The sequence below is a fragment of the Vipera ursinii genome (genome assembly GCF_947247035.1).
Source record: "Vipera ursinii genome assembly, chromosome: 1".
Taxonomy (NCBI): Eukaryota; Metazoa; Chordata; class Lepidosauria; order Squamata; family Viperidae; genus Vipera; species Vipera ursinii.
Window position 1 is genome coordinate 27,991,810 of NC_139512.1, and position 20,140 is coordinate 28,011,949.

The 20,140-nt window shown below is 45.4% G+C and overlaps 1 protein-coding gene across 2 annotated transcripts in view; it reads left to right on the plus strand.

Moving 5' to 3' along the window:
• HIF1A (hypoxia inducible factor 1 subunit alpha) overlaps window positions 1–20,140 on the plus strand; it is a 56,818-nt gene that overhangs the window by 26,895 nt on the left and 9,783 nt on the right. For both annotated transcript variants that reach the window (XM_083370190.1, XM_083370191.1), the window contains 7 exons: window positions 4,546–4,658; window positions 7,472–7,674; window positions 9,227–9,333; window positions 10,418–10,565; window positions 15,694–15,914; window positions 16,090–16,367; window positions 17,035–17,157. In XM_083370190.1, the coding sequence (XP_083226316.1) occupies window positions 4,546–4,658; window positions 7,472–7,674; window positions 9,227–9,333; window positions 10,418–10,565; window positions 15,694–15,914; window positions 16,090–16,367; window positions 17,035–17,157 (1,193 nt within the window). The remainder of the gene's footprint in view (window positions 1–4,545; window positions 4,659–7,471; window positions 7,675–9,226; window positions 9,334–10,417; window positions 10,566–15,693; window positions 15,915–16,089; window positions 16,368–17,034; window positions 17,158–20,140) is intronic.

Sequence of the window (20,140 nt, forward strand, 5' to 3'; positions counted from 1 at the left end):
GTTCGCATCCCACCAGGCTCAAGGTTGACTCAGCCTTCCATCCTTCCGAGGTAGGTAAAATGAGGACCCAGATTGTTGGGGGCAATTAAGCTGACTTTGTAATAATGCCGCTTGTGTGTGTGTGTGTGAAAGCCCTAATAAGCAGGCATATACATAGAATGAAGGCTACTGCTAAGCTTGTAAGCCGCCCTGAGTCTTCGGAGAAGGGGTCGGGGGAGGTGGCTGCTGGCGCTGGGAATGTGGGGGTGGGGCATCGAATCCCCACGGCGATAGGGTATGGCAGCAGGTGTTTGCGCGGAGGGCCATATCAACATCTGGGATCGCGCCCCCGCTATCTCCGAGCGGTGGCGCGCTCCGACCCTCCGGTTAGCACCCTCCTACCCGGGGATGAGGGTGATCAGGCCCCTGAGCTCAGGTTGGTCTATTTTAACGCTAGATCCGTAGTTAACAAAGCTCCCCTCATCCGTGATTTGATCGAGGAGGAATGTGCGGATCTAGCGTGCATCACGGAAACTTGGTTGGGTTCGGAGGGAGGGGTGCCTCTCACCGAGTTATGCCCGCCAGGTTTCCGGGTGCTGCACCAGCCACGGGCTCAGGGCAGGGGTGGTGGGGTGGCAGTGGTTATTCGGGAGACTTTGTGTCCTCGGGAGGCCACCATTGTCCAGATGGCCGGGAGTGAATCCCTCCTCTTGAGATGTGGTCCTCGGGTTCAGCTGGGCTTGTTGCTCACATACCTGGCGCCCAGCTGTGTGGCAACAGCCCTGCCTGAGCTGCTCGACACCCTCTCAGGGTTGGCGGTGGAGTTCCCCATGCTTATAGTCCTGGGTGACTTCAACCTGCCATCACTGGGGGGGTCGTCGGAGTTAGCTCGGGAGTTCATGGCTTCCATGACAGCCATGGGCCTGACCCAGGTTATTGAGGGCCCTACTCACGAGGGGGATCATACTCTCGACCTGGTGTTCCTGTCTGGACAATGGTTGGATGATCTGGGAGGGGGTTCTCCGTCCATCACCCCTCTGTCATGGTCAGATCATCACCTCCTGAGGCTGGTTTTCCGTCATGCCATCCCCCGCCGCTGGGCGGCGGAACCGACCAGGTGGTTCCGCCCCAGGCGCCTAATGGACCCGGACCGGTTCCAGAGGGCGCTTGGGCCGATACCTATCACCCTTACCCACAGCCCAGTCGATGCTCTGGTGGAGGCCTGGGAAACGGCTGCCACCAGGGCACTCGACTGTGTTGTACCCATGCGACCTCTGACTCGGCGCAGATCCCGTTGGGCTCCATGGTTTTCTGTGGAGCTCCGGGAGATGAAGCGTCGAAGACGAGGTCTAGAGAGCGGCTGGAGATCCAGCCGATCCGAATCCGACCGATTGCAGTTAAGAACCTTCATAAGGTCTTATCTTGCGGCGATAAAGACGGCGAAGTCTAACTACTTTGCCGCCCTTATCGCGTCCGCAGATAATCGCCCGGCCGCCCTGTTTAGGGTGACTCGCTCCCTCCTTAACCAGGAGGTGAGGGAGGATCCCTTGCAGGGACGAGCCGAGGAGTTTAGTCATCATCTGACGGACAAAATCGCTCGGATCCGGACCGGCTTGGACTCTGACTGGGCAGAGTCTGATGTGGAGGAATCAGGCGGTCTTGAGCACGTTATCTGGACTGAGTTCGACCCTGTTTCCCCTGATGATGTGGACAGGATCATGGGGAGACTGAGCTCCACCACCTGTTTGTTGGATCCGTGCCCCTCCTGGCTAGCTTATGCGGCTCGGGAGGGAACACGAGGCTGGTTCCATGCAGTAATAACTGCTTCTTTGAAGGAGGGTGTCTTCCCTGCCGCCTTGAAGGAGGCGGTGGTGAGACCCCTCCTCAAGAAGCCTGCTTTGGACCCGGCTGTTTTAAACAACTATCGTCCAGTCTCCAACCTTCGCTTCCTGGCAAAGGTTGTTGAGAGTGTGGTGGCGCATCAGCTCCCTCTGTTCCTGGAGGAAACTGATTATCTGGACCCGTACCAATCGGGCTTCAGGCCTGGACACAGCACGGAGACGGCATTGGTCGCGCTGGTGAATGATCTCTGGAGGGCTAGGGACAGGGGTTGCTCCTCTGTCCTGGTCCTATTAGATCTCTCAGCGGCTTTCGATACCATCGACCATGGTATCCTGCTGCGGCGTCTCAGGGGGCTGGGAGTGGGAGGCACCGTTTTACGGTGGTTCTCCTCCTACCTCCAGGGCCGCTCGCAGTCGGTGTTGACAGGAGGGCAGAGATCCGCCCCGAGGTCTCTCATTTGTGGAGTCCCTCAGGGGTCGGTTCTCTCGCCCCTCCTGTTCAACATCTACATGAAGCCGCTGGGCGAGATCATTCGTGGTTTTGGGGTGGGGTATCACCAGTACGCTGATGATACCCAACTTTTTCTTTCCACCCCGAACCAACCCAGTGATGCCCTCTCCGTGATGTCCCGGTGCCTGGAGGCGGTTCAGGTCTGGATGGGGAGAAACAGGCTTCGTCTCAATCCCGCCAAGACTGAGTGGCTGTGCATATCGGCGTCTCGGGTTAACCAAGTTATTCCACCTCTAACGATGGGGGGTGAGGTGTTACCCCCCGTTGATAGGGCTCGCAACTTGGGCGTCCTCCTGGATTCACGGCTCAATTTTGAAGATCACATAGGAGCCGTGACCAGGGGGGCTTTTGCACAGGTTCGCCTGGTGCGCCAGTTGCGTCCCTATCTGGACCGAGACGCCCTACGCACAGCCACTCATGCGCTTGTGACCTCCCGTTTGGACTACTGCAACGCTCTCTACATGGGGCTGCCCTTGAAGACCACTCGGAGGCTTCAACTGGTGCAGAATGCGGCCGCGCGAGTTGTAATGGGGGTTTCCCGATACTCCCATGTAACACCTCTACTCCGCGAGCTGCATTGGCTTCCGGTTGCCCTCCGGGTGAAATTCAAGGTGCTGGTTATCACCTATAAAGCCCTACATGGCCTGGGTCCGGGTTATTTGAGGGAACACCTGCTGCCGGCATCAAACGCCCTTCGCCCAGTGCGCTCCCACAGGGAGGGTCTGCTCAGGGTGCCGCCGGTGAGAGATTGCCGGCGGGTGACACCCAGGGATAGGGCCTTCTCAGTGGGAGCGCCTGCCCTCTGGAACCAGCTGCCGGTAGAGCTGAGGACTGCTCCCGACCTCCGATCATTCCGCCGGGGCCTGAAGACCTGGCTCTTTGAGCTCTCGGGCCCAGGCTGAGGAGAAAATTTTAACTGGGGTTTTAATCTACAGGGTGAATTTAATGCTTTTTAATTGGTTTTAACTTTTGTATGTTTCGATTTTAATTCCCTGTAAACCGCCCTGAGTCCTCAGGGAAAGGGCGGTATACAAATGCAAATATTAAATTAAATTAAATTATAAATGGAATTAAAATAAAAATAAAATAAATAAAGTTGGAAGCAAATTGCTGATTTCCTCCCAACACTCTAATCTCACCTCACCCCAAACCTCTAACCAACAGCAGTAGGGACAAGATTTGGGGGAAAAGCAAGAAAGTAATAATTCTATGCAAATACAGGTACTCCTCCATTTAAGAACACATTTGGGCCTGGTATCTTGATCATTGAATGAAGCGGTCATTATGCAAATCACCATGGAACTATTTCACTCAACAACTCCAATCCTGGCTCTCACAGTTGCAGTTGTTAACTAGAGCACTGGGAGAGGTCCTCAACCTCCTGGGGATGGGGAAAGTGTTGGTGAATACCATTGTTGTGGGAGCTGCACAATGCTGGGGTTCTGGCATTTTTTCCCCTTAAAAGCAGTGGTGTAGCGTGGGGGGTGCAGGGGGGGCCGGCCGCACCGGGCGCAACATCTGGGGGGGGCGCTCACACTCGCAGCTCTCTGCCCCTGCCTGGCTCACTCACTCTTTCTCACTGCAGTGCTGGCTGTGCGAATCCGATCCGAGCCGCCGGGTCGCCGCCCACTGTGGAGGGGGGGTGCCAGGTGTGCGGTGCGGTTAGGGGGCGCAAATTACTTGCCTTGCCCCGGGTGCTGACAACCCACACTACGCCACTGCTTAAAAGGGGTGGAAATATTGGCATTCATTAGTGTTTTTGCCAGATTTAAAGTCCGTTTCTCCCATGTATCAGAGGATTTTTTCCTCCCTGCAAGGGGAGGGGAAGGGAAATTCTTTGTCATGCTGGTAGAATGGATTTAAAATCCAACATCCTTTCTGCTTGCAATCTTCCCTGACAGCTTCTCCATTGACTTTCTAGGGAAGCCAGCAGAGAAGATTGCAGTTGGTGCTCAAATGATTTCAGGGCACTTCGCAACTGGTTACAAATGCAAATAGGTTGCCAAGCACCCAAAATGGAATCACGCAACATTTTATGACAGCTGTAAGTGCTTTAGGGGCCATGGGCAATGCTATTGTGACTGCAAATGGTTGTATGTTGAGGATACCTTTACAGTCGCTGTTTAAAGAGATTCATAGGTGAAATTGAATGTAAATTACACATAGTATTTTCTATGGTGTTAGTCTGTTTCTGTATTTCAATTCTTGTATTAGGATCTGTTAAAAAGGGAAAGGATCAAAATACAGAACGGAGTTTTTTCCTCAGAATGAAATGTACACTGACCAGCCGAGGAAGAACTGTGAATATAAAATCAGCCACATGGAAGGTAATTTTTCTTATGCTTTGAAAGAAGTATATAAATAAATGCTTCAAAGAGCATTTGAAGAACATATGTTTTATAAGATGCTCCCTTGGCATCTCACACTGTTTGGATGCTCCATATTTTTACCTTTTTAAAGTCACATTCTAAACTGCATTCATCTCTTCTAAGATTATAATGGCGTTTTAAAGTGCTCTAAGTTAAGAACAAAATTTCTTATAGTCTAGAATTTTGTTCAATGCTGGCAATAAATGGAGCAAACTCTTCCATGTTGCTACAAATGTTCATCCACAGACAACAATGGTACTTGAAACAAACTTTTTCTCAATTTTCATGTTGGGCCCCAGAAATATGGGGATGATAACCCATGGAGCTACCAGTAATCCAGTCTACAGAAAAAAATCCAGAATGACATGGCTGCAGAAATTACACTTTCTGCAGTTGTTAAGCATATTATTTCATTTCATTTATGTAGTCTGAAGTGGTAAGAGTTCCAATCCAGTGCTCACCCAGCTTGAGTAAAAAATAGAATAGTTGATGTTATCTATAAAGATTAAATAGAGTAGCTTTTTCTTCGATAACTTTAAGCAGTTAAGCAATCATGATGGATATGAGTGATGAGACGTTTCACTGAAAAGTAGCATTGTGTGAAATATGTTTTTAAAAACAATAGTACATAAAAGTTTTGGGACTGGTTTTGTTGTGTTGTTCAAGAACTTAAATCTAATATTTTAGCATATTAAAATAATTTGAAGGATGGCGAGATAGACACAGTGTCAAATCTGTGAGAAAAATCTATGTGTTTTACATTAAAGGTTTCCTGATGACGCTTGGGGAGTTGCCCAGCGATCTGGAGGGCGACTCTGTTGAGCGCTTTATTGACCTCTGGAATACGGTGGCGGCCAGGGCACTCGACAGCATTTACCCCTGAGCAGCCTCTTCCCCCCTCTCCCTCCCCCCCCAATCAACCCCTCACAGCTCCTTGATTCATTGAGGAGCTCCAGGAAATGAAGGAAGTGAAGAAACGTCTAGAACGATGCTGGTGAAAACAAGAAGCGAATGTGACCGGACACGAGTAGGAGCCCAGATTCGAGCCTACTCTGTGGCGATAAGGGCAGTGAAGCATAATTACTTTTCCTCCCTTATTGCGTCTGCGGAATGTTGGCCAACTACACTGTTCAGAGTGTCCTGGACCCCTTGGGAAAGGAAGGAAAGGAAGATCCAGTTTATGTAAGTTGTGATCGTCTGGCCAAGCATTTCGTGGATAAAATCTCTCACATTCACTCTGAATCACAACCTGGATGGACAGAATCCACTGAGATGATAGAGGTGATGTCTTGTGCGGTGCCTGAGAGATTTTGATTCTGAGGAAGTAAAGTCCTCTGCAGCCTGGAATTTGGATCCTGGCTGCGGGACAGCAGTTTGTTAAGGGAGGGAGAAATAACAGAAGATACACTGGTCTGTCCTCTAGTGAAGAGGCCAGGCAGGCCTGGATCCAGCAGGATTGGACAACAACAACAACAACCTTATCGTTCACCTTGTTCTTTCTCAGGGATTGAAATGATGAGGTTATAGTTGCAGAGGACCCTGGAGAATATGAATTACCGTATCTAGACCCATGACAGTCTAGATTTTGATGGAGAAAAAAGGCAGACTCGACCCAATCTGGGCATGATTGAATAGACTATCTTTTGGTTTCTGATGTAGTTCTGTTTCTCAGAAAAGAGCAGGGCCACAATCAGGGGCTTTTCCTGAACTCTTGTTAAATGTTGCACTTGAGCTGTGGGAACAGCATTGGTGCAATTCAAGCTGCTTGTCACTGCAAATAAAGTACTGTATGGCACAGGGCCCAGAAGTCTTAAGACACCACTGTTCCCCAAAAGTTTCTGCACATTCTGCATGGAAAGATAAGAAGCATCTCCTAAGGATCCCTAACTACTAAGGAGGTAGGAGGAGGAGGAGGAGGAGGAGGGTGTTCTCTGTAAGAGCTCCCCTTTAGTTTGCCCCCACCCTCAAGGCCTTCGAGAAGCAGATGAAAATCTGGCTCTTCCGAAAGACCTTTGAAAATTAATTATAACTATTGGCACCATACCAAACAAATATTAACTCATTAATTTTAGTATTAAGTTGTGTAAAAAGATTTTGGGTTTTGTTGTTTTAATTAATTATAATATTGATTAGCCAACTAGAATCTTAGGTTTCAGGTGCTGATAAATCTCATTAGCAAATTAATTAACTTGGGATGAAATAGACATAGACATTGGTATGCTTTAAGTATATTACAAACCACAACCTCCCCTTCCTCCCTCTGCAAAAAATGTCTTCCTTTCAGTGATAATTGCTCAATCATACCACTACTCAGGGACTATTTCAAGAGAGGAGCAATATGGATCTTTTTCTGTTGATTTGAGTTCTCTGGGCAATAAATAGGCAACCAGACCAAAACTATATAGCTCTGAACTTTATTTTCGACATTTGTTTTAAATAATTAAAATAGTTTTCAGTGAAACCTACCGGTACTTGCTACTGCTGTTGGACATAGTGGTTAATTCCACTTAACTTATTTAATACTTAAAGATGATCCTTTCGTGCTGCAGACTAATGATGTGAATGTAGGTCCAGCAACAACGGGTAGTTGTGCTCCGTTGGCAGTAGTGAGAAACAAGCTCCTTTTGGCTACGTTTGCCCAAATTAATTCCCAATTCAACTGCGAGTTAAAGAAAATGACTTTGTAATATAAACAAATGGTGCTTGAGATTGCTTTTGTGGTTATATATGAGGTCAGGGATAAAATATGTTTCTTTCTTTTCAACACTCAGGTACTTCATTGTACAGGTCATATTCGTGTTTATGAGAATTGCAACAATCAGACTGTGTGCGGCTATAAAAAGCCTCCCATGACATGTTTGGTATTAATTTGTGAGCCTATACCTCATCCATCAAATATTGAAGTCCCATTGGATAGCAAAACGTTCCTCAGCCGCCATAGCCTTGACATGAAATTTTCCTATTGTGATGAAAGGTAAAGCCTCTGCACATCTATTGCATACTTCACTCTCCTCTACTTCCAAAATAGATTCCCTGTTAATTATGATACTCACCTGATTGCTGATAGCATTCTGTGCCCTTTACTGTACGTGCGTTTATTTGTTAAAATTGAGGGAGAGAATTAGTTAAACGATGCTGTAAATTTATGTGCATCTTCCAGTTTTATAATTTCAGTTTCATAATTTTCAATTCTGAACAATGAGGGTGCAAAATGTTTTCTATTCTGTTTTCCATTTTCCAAAATGTTTTTTAAATGATAAAAAAATTAAAAATCATTTTTAAAATTTTTCAATGTTTTTAAGCAAACTATTGGAAATAATGTTTTTAATTAGCTAGCATATACTAAAGCTAAAGCAATAGTTACATTAATGGTTATATATATATATATATATATATATATATATATATATATATATATATATATATATATATATATATATATATATATATATATATATATATATATATTCATTTTAGAAAGAAACACTTCTGCTTTTTCTGAGTTTTGTAGCATTTCTTTTCCTTGTACTGGTGTTCTGTGTAACACTGCCATCAAGTGGCTGAAATAATTTTAAATTTGGCATTCCCAAGTCTGGTGTTCTTTAGATCAGAGGTCCCCAACCTTTTGGGCACCAGGGACCGGTTCTGCGAAGAGAGGTTTTTCCGGGGACTGGAGGGGGCGTGGTTTCATGTATTGTCTGCACCCTGGGTCTTTGCTTGTTTGCGTGGACTGGTTTCTGGCATGCTGTCGCCCGGTGCTGGTCCACAGACCAGGGGTTGGGGACCCCTGCTTTAGATGTGTTGGACCACTTCTCCAGCCTCCAATTATTAGCCATGCTAGGTTGGAACAACAGGACTTACAGTTCAGCACATCTGGAGGCATCTGATTCGGGAAATGAACTAATAAGACAAAGATAGTATTCTTATATAGGAAAAGAGTAATTGGTATAAGGCTGAAATATATTTCATTTTGTGCTTACGATTTTTTTCTTTGAGATAAACAACAATCCTCTTTATCTTTATTTCTTCATTTTGTCTCCGAGCACAGATCATATTGCAGCTACTAGTAAAGCTTGCATTGTGGTCTGTTTGTTTAATTAATGCAATGTTTACTTCCATTTTATTTTGTGTTATTTCCATTGGAATTTTATTTATAATATATCCCCATGCACTTGGGAAGAAGTATCTTTAAAAACATTAAATGACACGATTTGCAACATCCTATTGATCCCCAAAATGCAAAATAAAACCAGTATGTAAATATTTTTCAATTTTGATTTATTTTCTAAGTTGCTTTGAATCAAGCAAAATCCCGAACCCTTAATCTTTCTAGTTCATTTTGGCTCCAAGCCGAGGTGATGTTATAGTTATTAGCAAAGCTTGTATTATGCTTTTTGTTTTATTTGAAACAGATAATAAATTGCAATAGTTTTCTTTTCAATAAACTTTCAATACTTTTCAAATAAACTTTACCTGTAAGCTTTAGCGATATCACAAATTTACTTTGTCTTTCCTTTTGCATAAAGGATTACAGAACTAATAGGGTATGAACCTGAAGAACTCCTGGGGCATTCTGTATATGAATATTATCATGCACTGGACTCTGATCATCTGACCAAAACACATCATGACAGTAAGTTGATGAAGGCAAGACAGCTGCATGCTATTCAGGTTTCATTAACATATTCTGTATGATTTATGATAAATCTTGTAAATATCACACCAGTGTTTTGTCAGATACTGTATATGCCAGGGGGTCTTTAAACGTGGACTTTTTATGATTTGTGGACTTCAGCTTCCAGAATTCCTCAGCCAGGCATGCTGGCTAAGGAATTCTGGGAGCTGAATCCCACAAGTCATAAAAGGGCCACCTTTGAAGACCCCTGCTAAATGCTATTGTGAAATTCTAAGCATTTCAAAAGTTCTGAAACTTTTGAGGCTGATGAGTATATTTCGAATGTTGAGAGCTAATTATGGGAACAGATTTTCTGCCATAAAGAAATGACAAATTTAAAAGTAACTAATTTTAAAACAGCCATGCAGTAAAAATCATTCTGGTGCTAAATGGATGTAACTTGCCCAATAACTGAAGAGGCAGAGGAAGTGTCTGAGTCCCAAATACTAAACTATTTATTTATATCCCTGGATGTCTACTTCATTAAATGCAAACTGGTAATGCTCACAGAAATAATCCTCAGCATATTACTCTGATTCATAAATACACATACCTAAGAAAAGTCAGCACTAGAAACAAGCCATCTAATTATTCTCAAAAATAATCAAGAACACAGTATATATGCACATGTATTCCATTATTCTTTGTCTTCTCCATTAGCTTACCCAGATCTCCTACACTGATTCTAACTTCCATCACCATTTAAATATTTTACAAGTATTATTTATTCATTTATTTATTTAGAAAAACGTTACGATCACCCAACTCAGGGTGAATCCAGCCAGCTTGCAAAAATGATACTCCAATATAAAACCCAATAAAACTCCAACCCCCATTTTAGTATTGCAAATATTAATGTTGAAAGCATTGTTGGGAAGACAGATGTTTTAAGAGGCTTTATTTAAGAACTTATTTAAGAACTAAAGCAAAATAATTGCTTTTAAAAATGGCAAGGCCAATTAGAGTTGAGTGAATGTCTGGCAACCTACTGGGCAACCCAGTCTTGGGTATATAAATAATTTGGGTCTCTTTCCTCTTCCAGTGTTTGCTAAAGGGCAAGTCACCACCGGACAGTATCGAATGCTTGCCAAGCAAGGGGGCTATGTCTGGGTAGAGACTCAAGCAACTGTTATATACAATACTAAGAATTCTCAACCACAATGTATAGTGTGTGTGAACTATGTCTTGAGGTGAGTTTTGTCTGTAAATGCTATTGCGGGGGGAAGTGCAAATAATTAGCCAAGTACTAAGCTGGCTTTTTGAAGAGAAATTGTGGGTATTTTGTCCATTTGATGTAATGTCCTTGGTAACAAAGTTTACTTCTTCACTATGTATTTTTTTGTAAGCACATTTATTCATTTCTTTGTTATGTTGAGGAGATTTCTGCATGAAATTTTTAGTTTGCCTTCCTACTGATTGCCCATAGGTTTTCATATCTGCTGTTGTTGCAGTGTTATTTATACTTTGGGAACCTGCATCAGGATTTGATAATGCATGTAGTTATTGCTACAAATAAGAGTCTGCATGTGTGCCACCGTAGGTTTTCTTCACTCCATGTATAAAATTCTGTTGGAATATTCTGCCTTCAGATAGAAATACATACTATACTTACTAATCTTCAATGCAGATATTATTGATAGATCATGTGCCATCAAATTAGTGTCAACTCTTTTCTTGGCTATCCATGGTATTCTCAGGGGTCTCCTCCAACACCAAAGTTCAGAGGTGTCAATACTCCTTCTATCCATCATCTTCAAAGTTCAACTCTTGTTTCCATTGAATGTCAGAGGGAAAATAGTTACTCAGATGATTCTGATCTTCGTAGATATAGACATATCCCAGCATCTGAATATCTTTTCCAAGGTCTTATGGCTACTCTATGGGAAGTATTTAATCTCTGCTGGTTTCCTCACTGTTGATAATCAATTTTAAAAAATGCAAAAGGTATCCATCACTTCAGTATCTTGCCTTTTCTAAGGCTGGTTGCTGTGTTTGAGGTAATTCACATAGTCTGCTGTATGTTTAATCTTAGTCCTGTTTTTAATATGCTCCCTGACTTTCATTACTAGGACTTGTAGTTCATTTGTATTTTCAGCTTAGTTTCATCACTATAGCACTGGTTATTGATGTTGCTTCCTCCAGTTTTAAACTATGCTCATCTTCCAGTCCAGCTACTGCATATAGGTTGAATTAATAAGGTGAGAGTATACATTCTTTTCTCACTTTTTTGCCAACCTGGAGAATCTGTTTCTCCATTTCCTGTCTCTACTGTGTCTTTCTGACTTTGGTCTAAATTTCACATGAGGACAGTAGGGATTCCCATTTTTATACTTACATAAGCACTTTCCACACTTTGACATGATTGACCCAATTGAAGGTCTTCCTATAATCAATGAATTGAATATTCTTGGGCTTTCTTGATTATGCAGTGTGAATCAGCAATTATGTCTCATGTTTCTTGGCTTTTTCTAAAGTCAGCTTGAACCTTGGACATCTCCCCTTTCCATGTTGGAAATATTAAATATTCTAAACATTTGCTTGTGTGCAAAGTTAAGAAGATTGTTTTAATGTTTTCTGCATTATGTTAAGTTCCCTTTCTTTGGTACTTGTATATGAATTGACCTCTTCCAGTTTTTGAGGGTTAGAACCTTTGCCTGAAATGTTGAATTTTCTGATTACCGTATATACTTGAGTATAAGCCGAATTTTTCAGCCCACTTTTTGGGCTGAAAAAATCCACTTCGGCTTATACTCCAGTGAACAAAAAAAAAAGAACTTACCGAGGACTTGCGCGCAGCCGAGGCTTCGGTGCTTCCGGGATCGCGCGCACCTCTCCCAAGCCGCCGCCGTCCGGAGACCTGCCGAAGTATGGGGAGGTTTGGGGAGGTGCGCGCGCACCTCCCCAAACCTCCCCAAACGTCGGCAGGTCTCCGGACCTCCGCGCCCTGCCTGCCTGCTTCTTTCCGCTGCCTGGCTGCCCTACGATGTAACCCGCTTCATGATAGAGTGCGACGCCTGCAAGGACTGGTTTCATGGCAGGTAACACAAAGCGGTCATTCTCGCCTTTCCCTCCCCCCCTCGCCCGCCCGCTCGCTTTTTTTTCCTCTCAAGCATCACTGGACTGGGCCAGGGAAATCAGAGAGAAGCTGGGCGTGCAGCGTCACGGCGACGGCTGGAAGCCTCGCCCAGCTAGAGACAGAGAGGAAGGAGGGAGGGAGGGAGGGCGCGCGCAGGCAGAGAGGGTTTGGTCAGGGTGGCGGCGGCGGCGGACACGGGGAGCTGAGGCGCCGTCCGGTAGGTAGAGGCCGTTATGGGAAGGAGGCAGGAGAAGGGACGTGTGGGGGAAGTACGGGGGCCGTGTAAACGGAGTACGTGCGGCGCCGCGCGGGTCTGATAGAACTGGGCCGGCAACGGGTGCTTGTGAAGCGGCTGAGGGCTGGCTAGGAAGGGGGCGGCGGCGGCGCTGGCGTTTTGCGGGTGGGACAAGGCTCTCGAGAGAGAACATGGTGGAGGCGGAACCGACCCCGCCGCTCCCTGCAGGGGAGAGAAGCCGGGCAAGCGCTGCTCCAGTCCTCGCTCTTCTTCCCTCTCCCGATTTTGCCTTCCTCTCCAAGATAAGTTCGAGCGGTAGGGGAAAGTTAGAGCCCCTTTCTGAGGCCGCCCCTTGGGTTTGTTGGGCGAGAAGGCGACGTGGGCATGGAGGAGGAAGTAAGTCGCGCTTTACTCGTCACTGCGGGGCGGGGAGAAAAAAAGTTCTTGCCGGCCGGACTTGGATGGCGGCAGCGGCATCAGCTGGGAGCCGCAGCCCCGCCTAGTCCGGCTGAGCTGAACCAGCTCAACACAAAGTGATCGGGCCTTTCCTCCCCCCCCTTTCCCTCCCCCCTCCAGCTCTAGGGCAGAGATCCCCTTCCTATCGCTCGGGGCCTTTCGTCTCTTTGGCTCACCAGGGCTGGAGCGGCGAGAGCGAGCGGCAGAGGAGAGATGGTGGCCTTTCCTTTCCTTTCCTTTCCTTTCCTTTCCTTTCCTTTCCTTTCCTTTCCTTTCCTTTCCTTCCCTTTCCTTCCCGTTAGAGAGCTACCTTCGTGATTACAATGTGGAGTGGCCGACTGAGGCTGAAAGCACATTAGGTAGCACTTGAGACATGCAGGCAAATCCTGCTAAAGGGCTTTCCCCCCCCACTGGATCTGCGCTCCGCAAGCCTCTGCCACCAGTGGAGGCTGGATCCGCGCTCCGCAACCCTCTGCCGGCGGCAGAGGCTTGTGGAGCACGGATCCAGCCTCCGCCGGCGGCAGAGGCTTGCGGAGCACGGATCCAGCCTCCGCCGGCATGCAGGCAAATCCTGCTAAAGGGCTTTTCCCTCCCACTGGATCCGCGCTCCGCAAGCCTCTGCCGCCGGCGGAGGCTGGATCCGTGCTCCACAAGCCTCTGCCGGCGGCAGAGGCTTGCGGGGCGCGGATCCAGCCAGCGGCAGAGGCTTGTGGAGCGCGGATCCAGCCTCCGCCGGTGGCAGAGGCTTGCGGAGCGCGGATCCAGCCGGCGGCAGAGGCTTGCGGAGCGCGGATCCAGCCTCCGCCGGCGGCAGAGGCTTGCGGAGCACGGATCCAGCCGGCGGCAGAGGCTTGTGGAGCACGGATCCAGCCTCCGCCGGCGGCAGAGGCTTGCGGAGCGCGGATCCAGCCTCCGCCGGCATGCAGGCAAATCCTGCTAAAGGGCTTTTCCCCCCCACTGGATCCGCGCTCCGCAAGCCTCTGCCACCGGCGGAGGCTGGATCCGTGCTCCACAAGCCTCTGCCGGCGGCAGAGGCTTGCGGGGCGCGGATCCAGCCAGCGGCAGAGGCTTGTGGAGCGCGGATCCAGCCTCCGCCGGCGGCAGAGGCTTGTGGAGTGCGGATCCAGCCGGCGGCAGAGGCTTGCGGAGCGCGGATCCAGCCTCCGCCGGCGGCAGAGGCTTGCGGAGCACGGATCCAGCCGGCGGCAGAGGCTTGTGGAGTACGGATCCAGCCTCCGCCGGCGGCAGAGGCTTGCGGAGCGCGGATCCAGCCGCCGGCGACAGAGGCTCGATCCGCCGTTCTGCAAGCCTCCGCCGCCGGTTAATACCCTGTATTCAGCTCTGGGAAGTGGGGGGAAGGGGGAGAGAGGGGGAGTTTCACGGTGCAAAAATAAAGCCCTGCCGCTCTTCGCGTTGCTTGCCCGACTGGCTGTCACGGGACCGCACGGATCGCCTCGCTCCCACCGGCAGCTGATTCCTTCGAGTTTGGTCTCGAGCGATTTTGCATTTTCTCCAGTGCTGAAAGCCACTCGGCGGATCCCAGCCTCGGCTTATACTTGAGTCAAGAACTTTTTCCAGTTTTTGGGGGTAAAATTAGGGGTCTCGGCTTATACTCGAGTCGGCTTATACTCAAGTATATACGGTAATGCATTTTTCAACTACATTCTCACATTTATATTTATATTTAGTTACAGATTTTTCAGACTGTTGATGATGCATATTTCCCTTTTTTATAAGTGTGTGTGCATGCACATATACAATTGAATTCAGGCCTATTTCCAAAGGAATGTTATGTGGTTCTTTTAAACTTGTATCTAGAGAGTTATATGATTAGCGTCTCCCAAAAAATAAACAAAACACCACAACAACAGATTCTTTTTCTAGTGGATAGTTTGTTCATCACTAATATTTTCCTACAATATACTGTATGATTATGAAATATTATTAGAAGTTATTTTAGGGTGCAAAGTGGGAGTAAAATCTAATAGTTTTGGACATTCCACCATCTATATTTACACCTAGAGCAGACATGTCAAACACAAGGCCCGGGGGCTGGATCTGGCCCGCGAAGTGGTTTCATGCGGCCCGCGAAGCCATCCTGGAAACAGTGAGGGAACGGCCCCCACTGCCTTGGCCCTGGCCCAGAGACCCTCCTTCTGCCAGAGACCCTCAGATCTCTCCCACTCCTGCCCGGGTCCCCATAGGCACCCTTGATGCGATGTAGAGCTGGCCACGCCCACCCAGTAGGCCATATGCACTCTAGCCACACCCATCCAGTAGGCCACACCCACCCGGCCCCTTGAGGGCAACCGCAATGCTGATGAGGCCCTCAATGAAATTGAGTTTGACACCCCTGACCTAGAGAATACCGAGAGTTTTCTTCAGTAAGCAGAAACTGTGATAAAAGCTCAGAGGCTCTTTGCCATGATAGAGCAGGATAAGGCCAGAATATATTACATATATGTTTCTTGTACAATAGATGAACATTATAAATATGCATTATGCAGCTCTCAATATCTCTCTTATCCTTACTTTCTTTATTCTTTTGCAGTGGAATTGTTCAGAGGGACTTGGTCTTTTCACTTCAGCAAACGGAGCGTATGTTGAAACCAGTGGATTCTCCCGAGATGGAAATGATGAAAGGACTCAGCAAAAGTGATCTGGAAGATAGCAGCAGCCTCTTTGAGAAGCTTAAAAAGGAACCCGAAGCATTAGCTTATCTTGCTCCTGCTGCTGGAGATACCATAATAGCGTTAGATTTCGACAACGATGGTGTGTGTATATTTAATGAAACATTTAAAGGAAAAAGGCTAATTATCCATAAATGCTGACCTTTAGAATTTCTTAAAGAGATGTCCTTGGCATATGCTGAATCATAATAAGGCTCTTAAATTGTGACGCAATATTTTTCCTTTGTTTGATGATGTCTTTTTTAAAATTTTTGTAGAGTCAGAAGAACAACCGTCTGATGATGTTCCTTTGTATAATGATGTAATGCTCCCCTCATCCAATGAGAAGCTGCAGAATATAAATTTGGCAATGTCCCCGCTATCTGCTTCTGAAACAACAAAGCCGCTCTGTAGCAGTGCTGATCCAGCACTCAATAAAGAGGTGGTGACCAAACTGGAGCCCAGCACGGAGCCTTTAGATCTTACTTTCTCCAGCCGGCAGACTCAAGATCAACCAGCTACTCCTGATAGAAGCACTAGCCAAAGTTCACCTGAGGTTTGTTATTTAATAATCTTTTGCAACTTTCCATTGTTTCTGTATTAAATTTTATACACTTATCACCTTTGTATTACGTCATTTTTCTGGGAAACACCAGAATAGGATAGGGAGAAAAGAAAAACCAACTGAATCTTTTCTAGTGAACTCTGTGCTGAGTGAGGATTCCAATTTGAAATCTTGTATTAGAAATAATAAAAATGTTCACATTTTTCTTTTCCAAACAGTAACAGTTTTTTACTCTTTTGCTCAGCATGGAAACTAAAGATTGACACAATTCACTTCCCTTCATTTGATTCATCTCTGTTGGTAGTTAAGATTTATTGCATATGACAATTTGCTTCATTATTAATCAAATGAAATGTGCTGTTAGAAATCCTCTATGTCATAACTTGTTAGGCATAAAGTAGTACAGTCTTGTTTCCTAAGCCTTAAGAAAGTTTTTAAATACAACTTTAAAATATGAGGAGCTATGTGTCAAAATGATTATGTGAGCTTTATTATTCCAATATTGATTCTTATATATCTTAATTGTGCCTCATCCTAATTGTAGAAACTTAATGGTTTAAAATTTCAGTAAATAGACCTCTGGCATTTTATTTATTATGAAAGTGCGTTTGAAATTTGGTCTCATTTTACTGAACAAAGTTGCTGATTATTTTTACAGCCCAATAGTCCTAATGATTATTGCTTCAATGTGGATAATGAGATATCAAGTGAGTTCAAGCTGGAATTGGTGGAAAAGCTCTTTGCAATAGATCCAGATTCAAAAAACCCATTTTCAATGCAGGTGAGCACATTAATTGAAACTTTTGGTTTATTCTATTTTAATATGTCTACATTCATGATGTGTTACTAACAGTGCTTGGTGTAATTTTTCAAATACCAAAGTAAAATACTAAGTTCATTACTATCTGATTGGATATAGGTTAATAGGTGAGGGAATTGGCAAGATGGGTGGCACACAGGTCAGATGATAGATAGATAGATAGATAGATAGATAGATAGATAGATAGATAGATAGATAGATAGATAGATACTATGATCCAGATGCTGGTGTACTGTATAGATAGTCTTTGATCTCTGATCACAGTCAGGATCGAAATTTCTGTTGTTAAGCAATACAGTGCTTTGGTGTTAGGTGACTGCATTACTTGGCAACAGCAACAGCATTCCTGGAACTTCCCATTACAAACATTAACTGAATTCTACCTGTTGTTAGCCGAGGACCCACCTCGATCTAAGGCATTCCAAAGTCCAAACCTCAGCTCTTCCGAGTAAGGGACTGCCTCCACTTCAACCCCCCCCCAAACTGCTTATTCCCTGCCATCTCTGTCCTTTTGGCTACCCTTCACCCTGTCTTCATCCTGTGAGATGTCAAGCAGCCCAGAACTGTGTGGCCTCAGTCCCACAGAGCAGCTCAAAGGACAATACAAATGGGTTTATTGATGCCCCATGGCTCTGGGGTTGCAAAAAAACCTAGTGAAGCATGAAGCCCAGCCTGGCCCAGCAGTGTGATATAAAGGCACTTCTTGGCACACTGTAGCTCTAAGACTACAAATACTCCTAGCTTGGCTCAGCACTACAATGCAGAGCAATGCTATTTGGGGAAGTTACAGCCCCCCCCTAGCTGAGTCCCAGATGCAGTCACCCTTGTCATGTTGTGCTCTCAGTCCCCTGCTGCCCTACACAGTTAAATAGGTTGGTGTGTACTGTATTCTAACCACCGCACCACCACAGCTCAATGGTAGGAGATAGGCAGGTGGGAAATTGAAGCCACTCTTGTGATTGTAGATATAGGTGGGTTGCCAAGCACCCAAATTTTGATTACATAATCATGGAACAGTTACAGTCTTGGCCGAAATTGTTGGCACCCCAGAAATTTTTCCAGAAAATCAAGTATTTCTCACAGAAAAGTATTGCAGGAACACATGTTTTGCTATACACAGGTTTATTCCCTTTGTGTGTATAAAAAAAGGGAGGAAAAAAAGCAAATTGGACATAATGTCAAACAAAACTCCAAAAATGGACTGGACAAAATTATTGGCACCCTTTCAAAATTGTGGATAAACAAGATTGTTTCAAGCATGTGATGCTCCTTTAAACTCACCTGGGGCAAGTAACAGGTGTGGGCAATATAAAAATTGCCTAATAAGCAGGCATATACATAGAATGAAGGCTATTGCTAAGCACATTGATTTGTGCTTTAAATTGTAAGCCGCCCTGAGTCTTTGGAGAAGGGCGGGATATAAATAGGATTTTTTTAAAAAAAAATCACACCTGAAAGCAGATAAAAAGGAGAGAAGTTCACTTAGTCTTTGCATTGTGTGTCTGTGTGTGCCACACTAAGCATGGACAACAGAAAGAGAAGAGAACTGTCTGAGGACTTGAGAACCAAAATTGTGGACAAATATCAACAATCTCAAGGTTACAAGTCCATCTCCAGAGACCTAGATTTGCCTTTGTCCACAGTGCGCAACATTAACAAGAAGTTTGCAACCCGTGGCACTGTAGCTAATCTCCCTGGTCGTGGACAGAAGAGAAAAATTGATGAAAGGTTGCAACGCAGGATAGTCCGGATGGTGGATAAGCAGTCCCAAACAAGTTCCAAAGGAATGCAAGCTGTCCTGCAGGCTCAGGGAGCATCAGTGTCAGTGCGAACTATCTGTCGACATTTAAATGAAATGAAACGCTATGGCAGGAGACCCAGGAGGACCCCACTGCTGACACAGAGACATAAAAAAGCAAGATTGCCAAAATGTACTTGAGTAAGCCAAAATCCTTCTGGGAAAAGGTCTTGTGGACAGATGAGACCAAGATAGAGCTTTTTGGTAAAGCACATCATTCTACTATTTCCCGAAAACGAAATGAGGCCTACAAAGAAAAGAACACAGTACCTACAGTGAAATATGGTGGAGGTTCAATGATGTTTTGGGGTTGTTTTGCTGCCTCTGGCACTGGGTGCCTTGAATGTGTGCAAGGCATCATGAAATCTGAGGATTACCAAAGGATTTTGGGTCACACTGTAGAGCCGTGTCAAAAAACTGGGTTTGCATCTGAGATCTTGGGTCTTCCAGCAGGACAATGACCCCAAACATACGTCAAAAAGCACCCAGAAATGGATGGCAAGAAAGCTCTGGAGAGTTCTGAAGTGGCCAGCAATGAGTCCAGATCTGAATCCCATTGAACACCTGTGGAGAGTTCTTAAAATTGCTATTGGGAAAAGGCGCCCTTCCAATAAGAGAGACCTGGAGCAGTTTGCAAAGGAAGAGTGGTTCAAAATTCCGGGTGAGAGGTGTAAGAAGCTTATTGATGGTTATAGGAAGTGACTGATTTCAGTTATTTTTTCCAAAGGGTGTGCAACCAAATATTAAGTTAAGGGTGCCAATAATTTTGTCCAGCCCATTTTTGGAGTTTTGTTTGACATTATGTCCAATTTGCTTTTTTTCCTCCCTTTTTTGTTGTGTTCCAATACACACAAAGGGAATAAACCTGTGTATAGCAAAACATGTGTTCCTGCAATACTTTTCTGTGAGAAATACTTGATTTTCTGGAAAAACTTCTGGGGTGCCAACAATTTCGGCCATGACTGTATAACTTTGTGGGCCAGTTGTAAATCCTTTCATTTAGCTTTACTGTAAACTTCAAGTGGTTGCTGACTGAATTGTCATAAGTCAAAGACCACAAGCAATATCCACTTCTGAAGATTTTGACTAAAGTGACTGTAGTCAGAAAATCTCAAAAGGGTATGTAGTAGGTCTGTGTAGCACTTC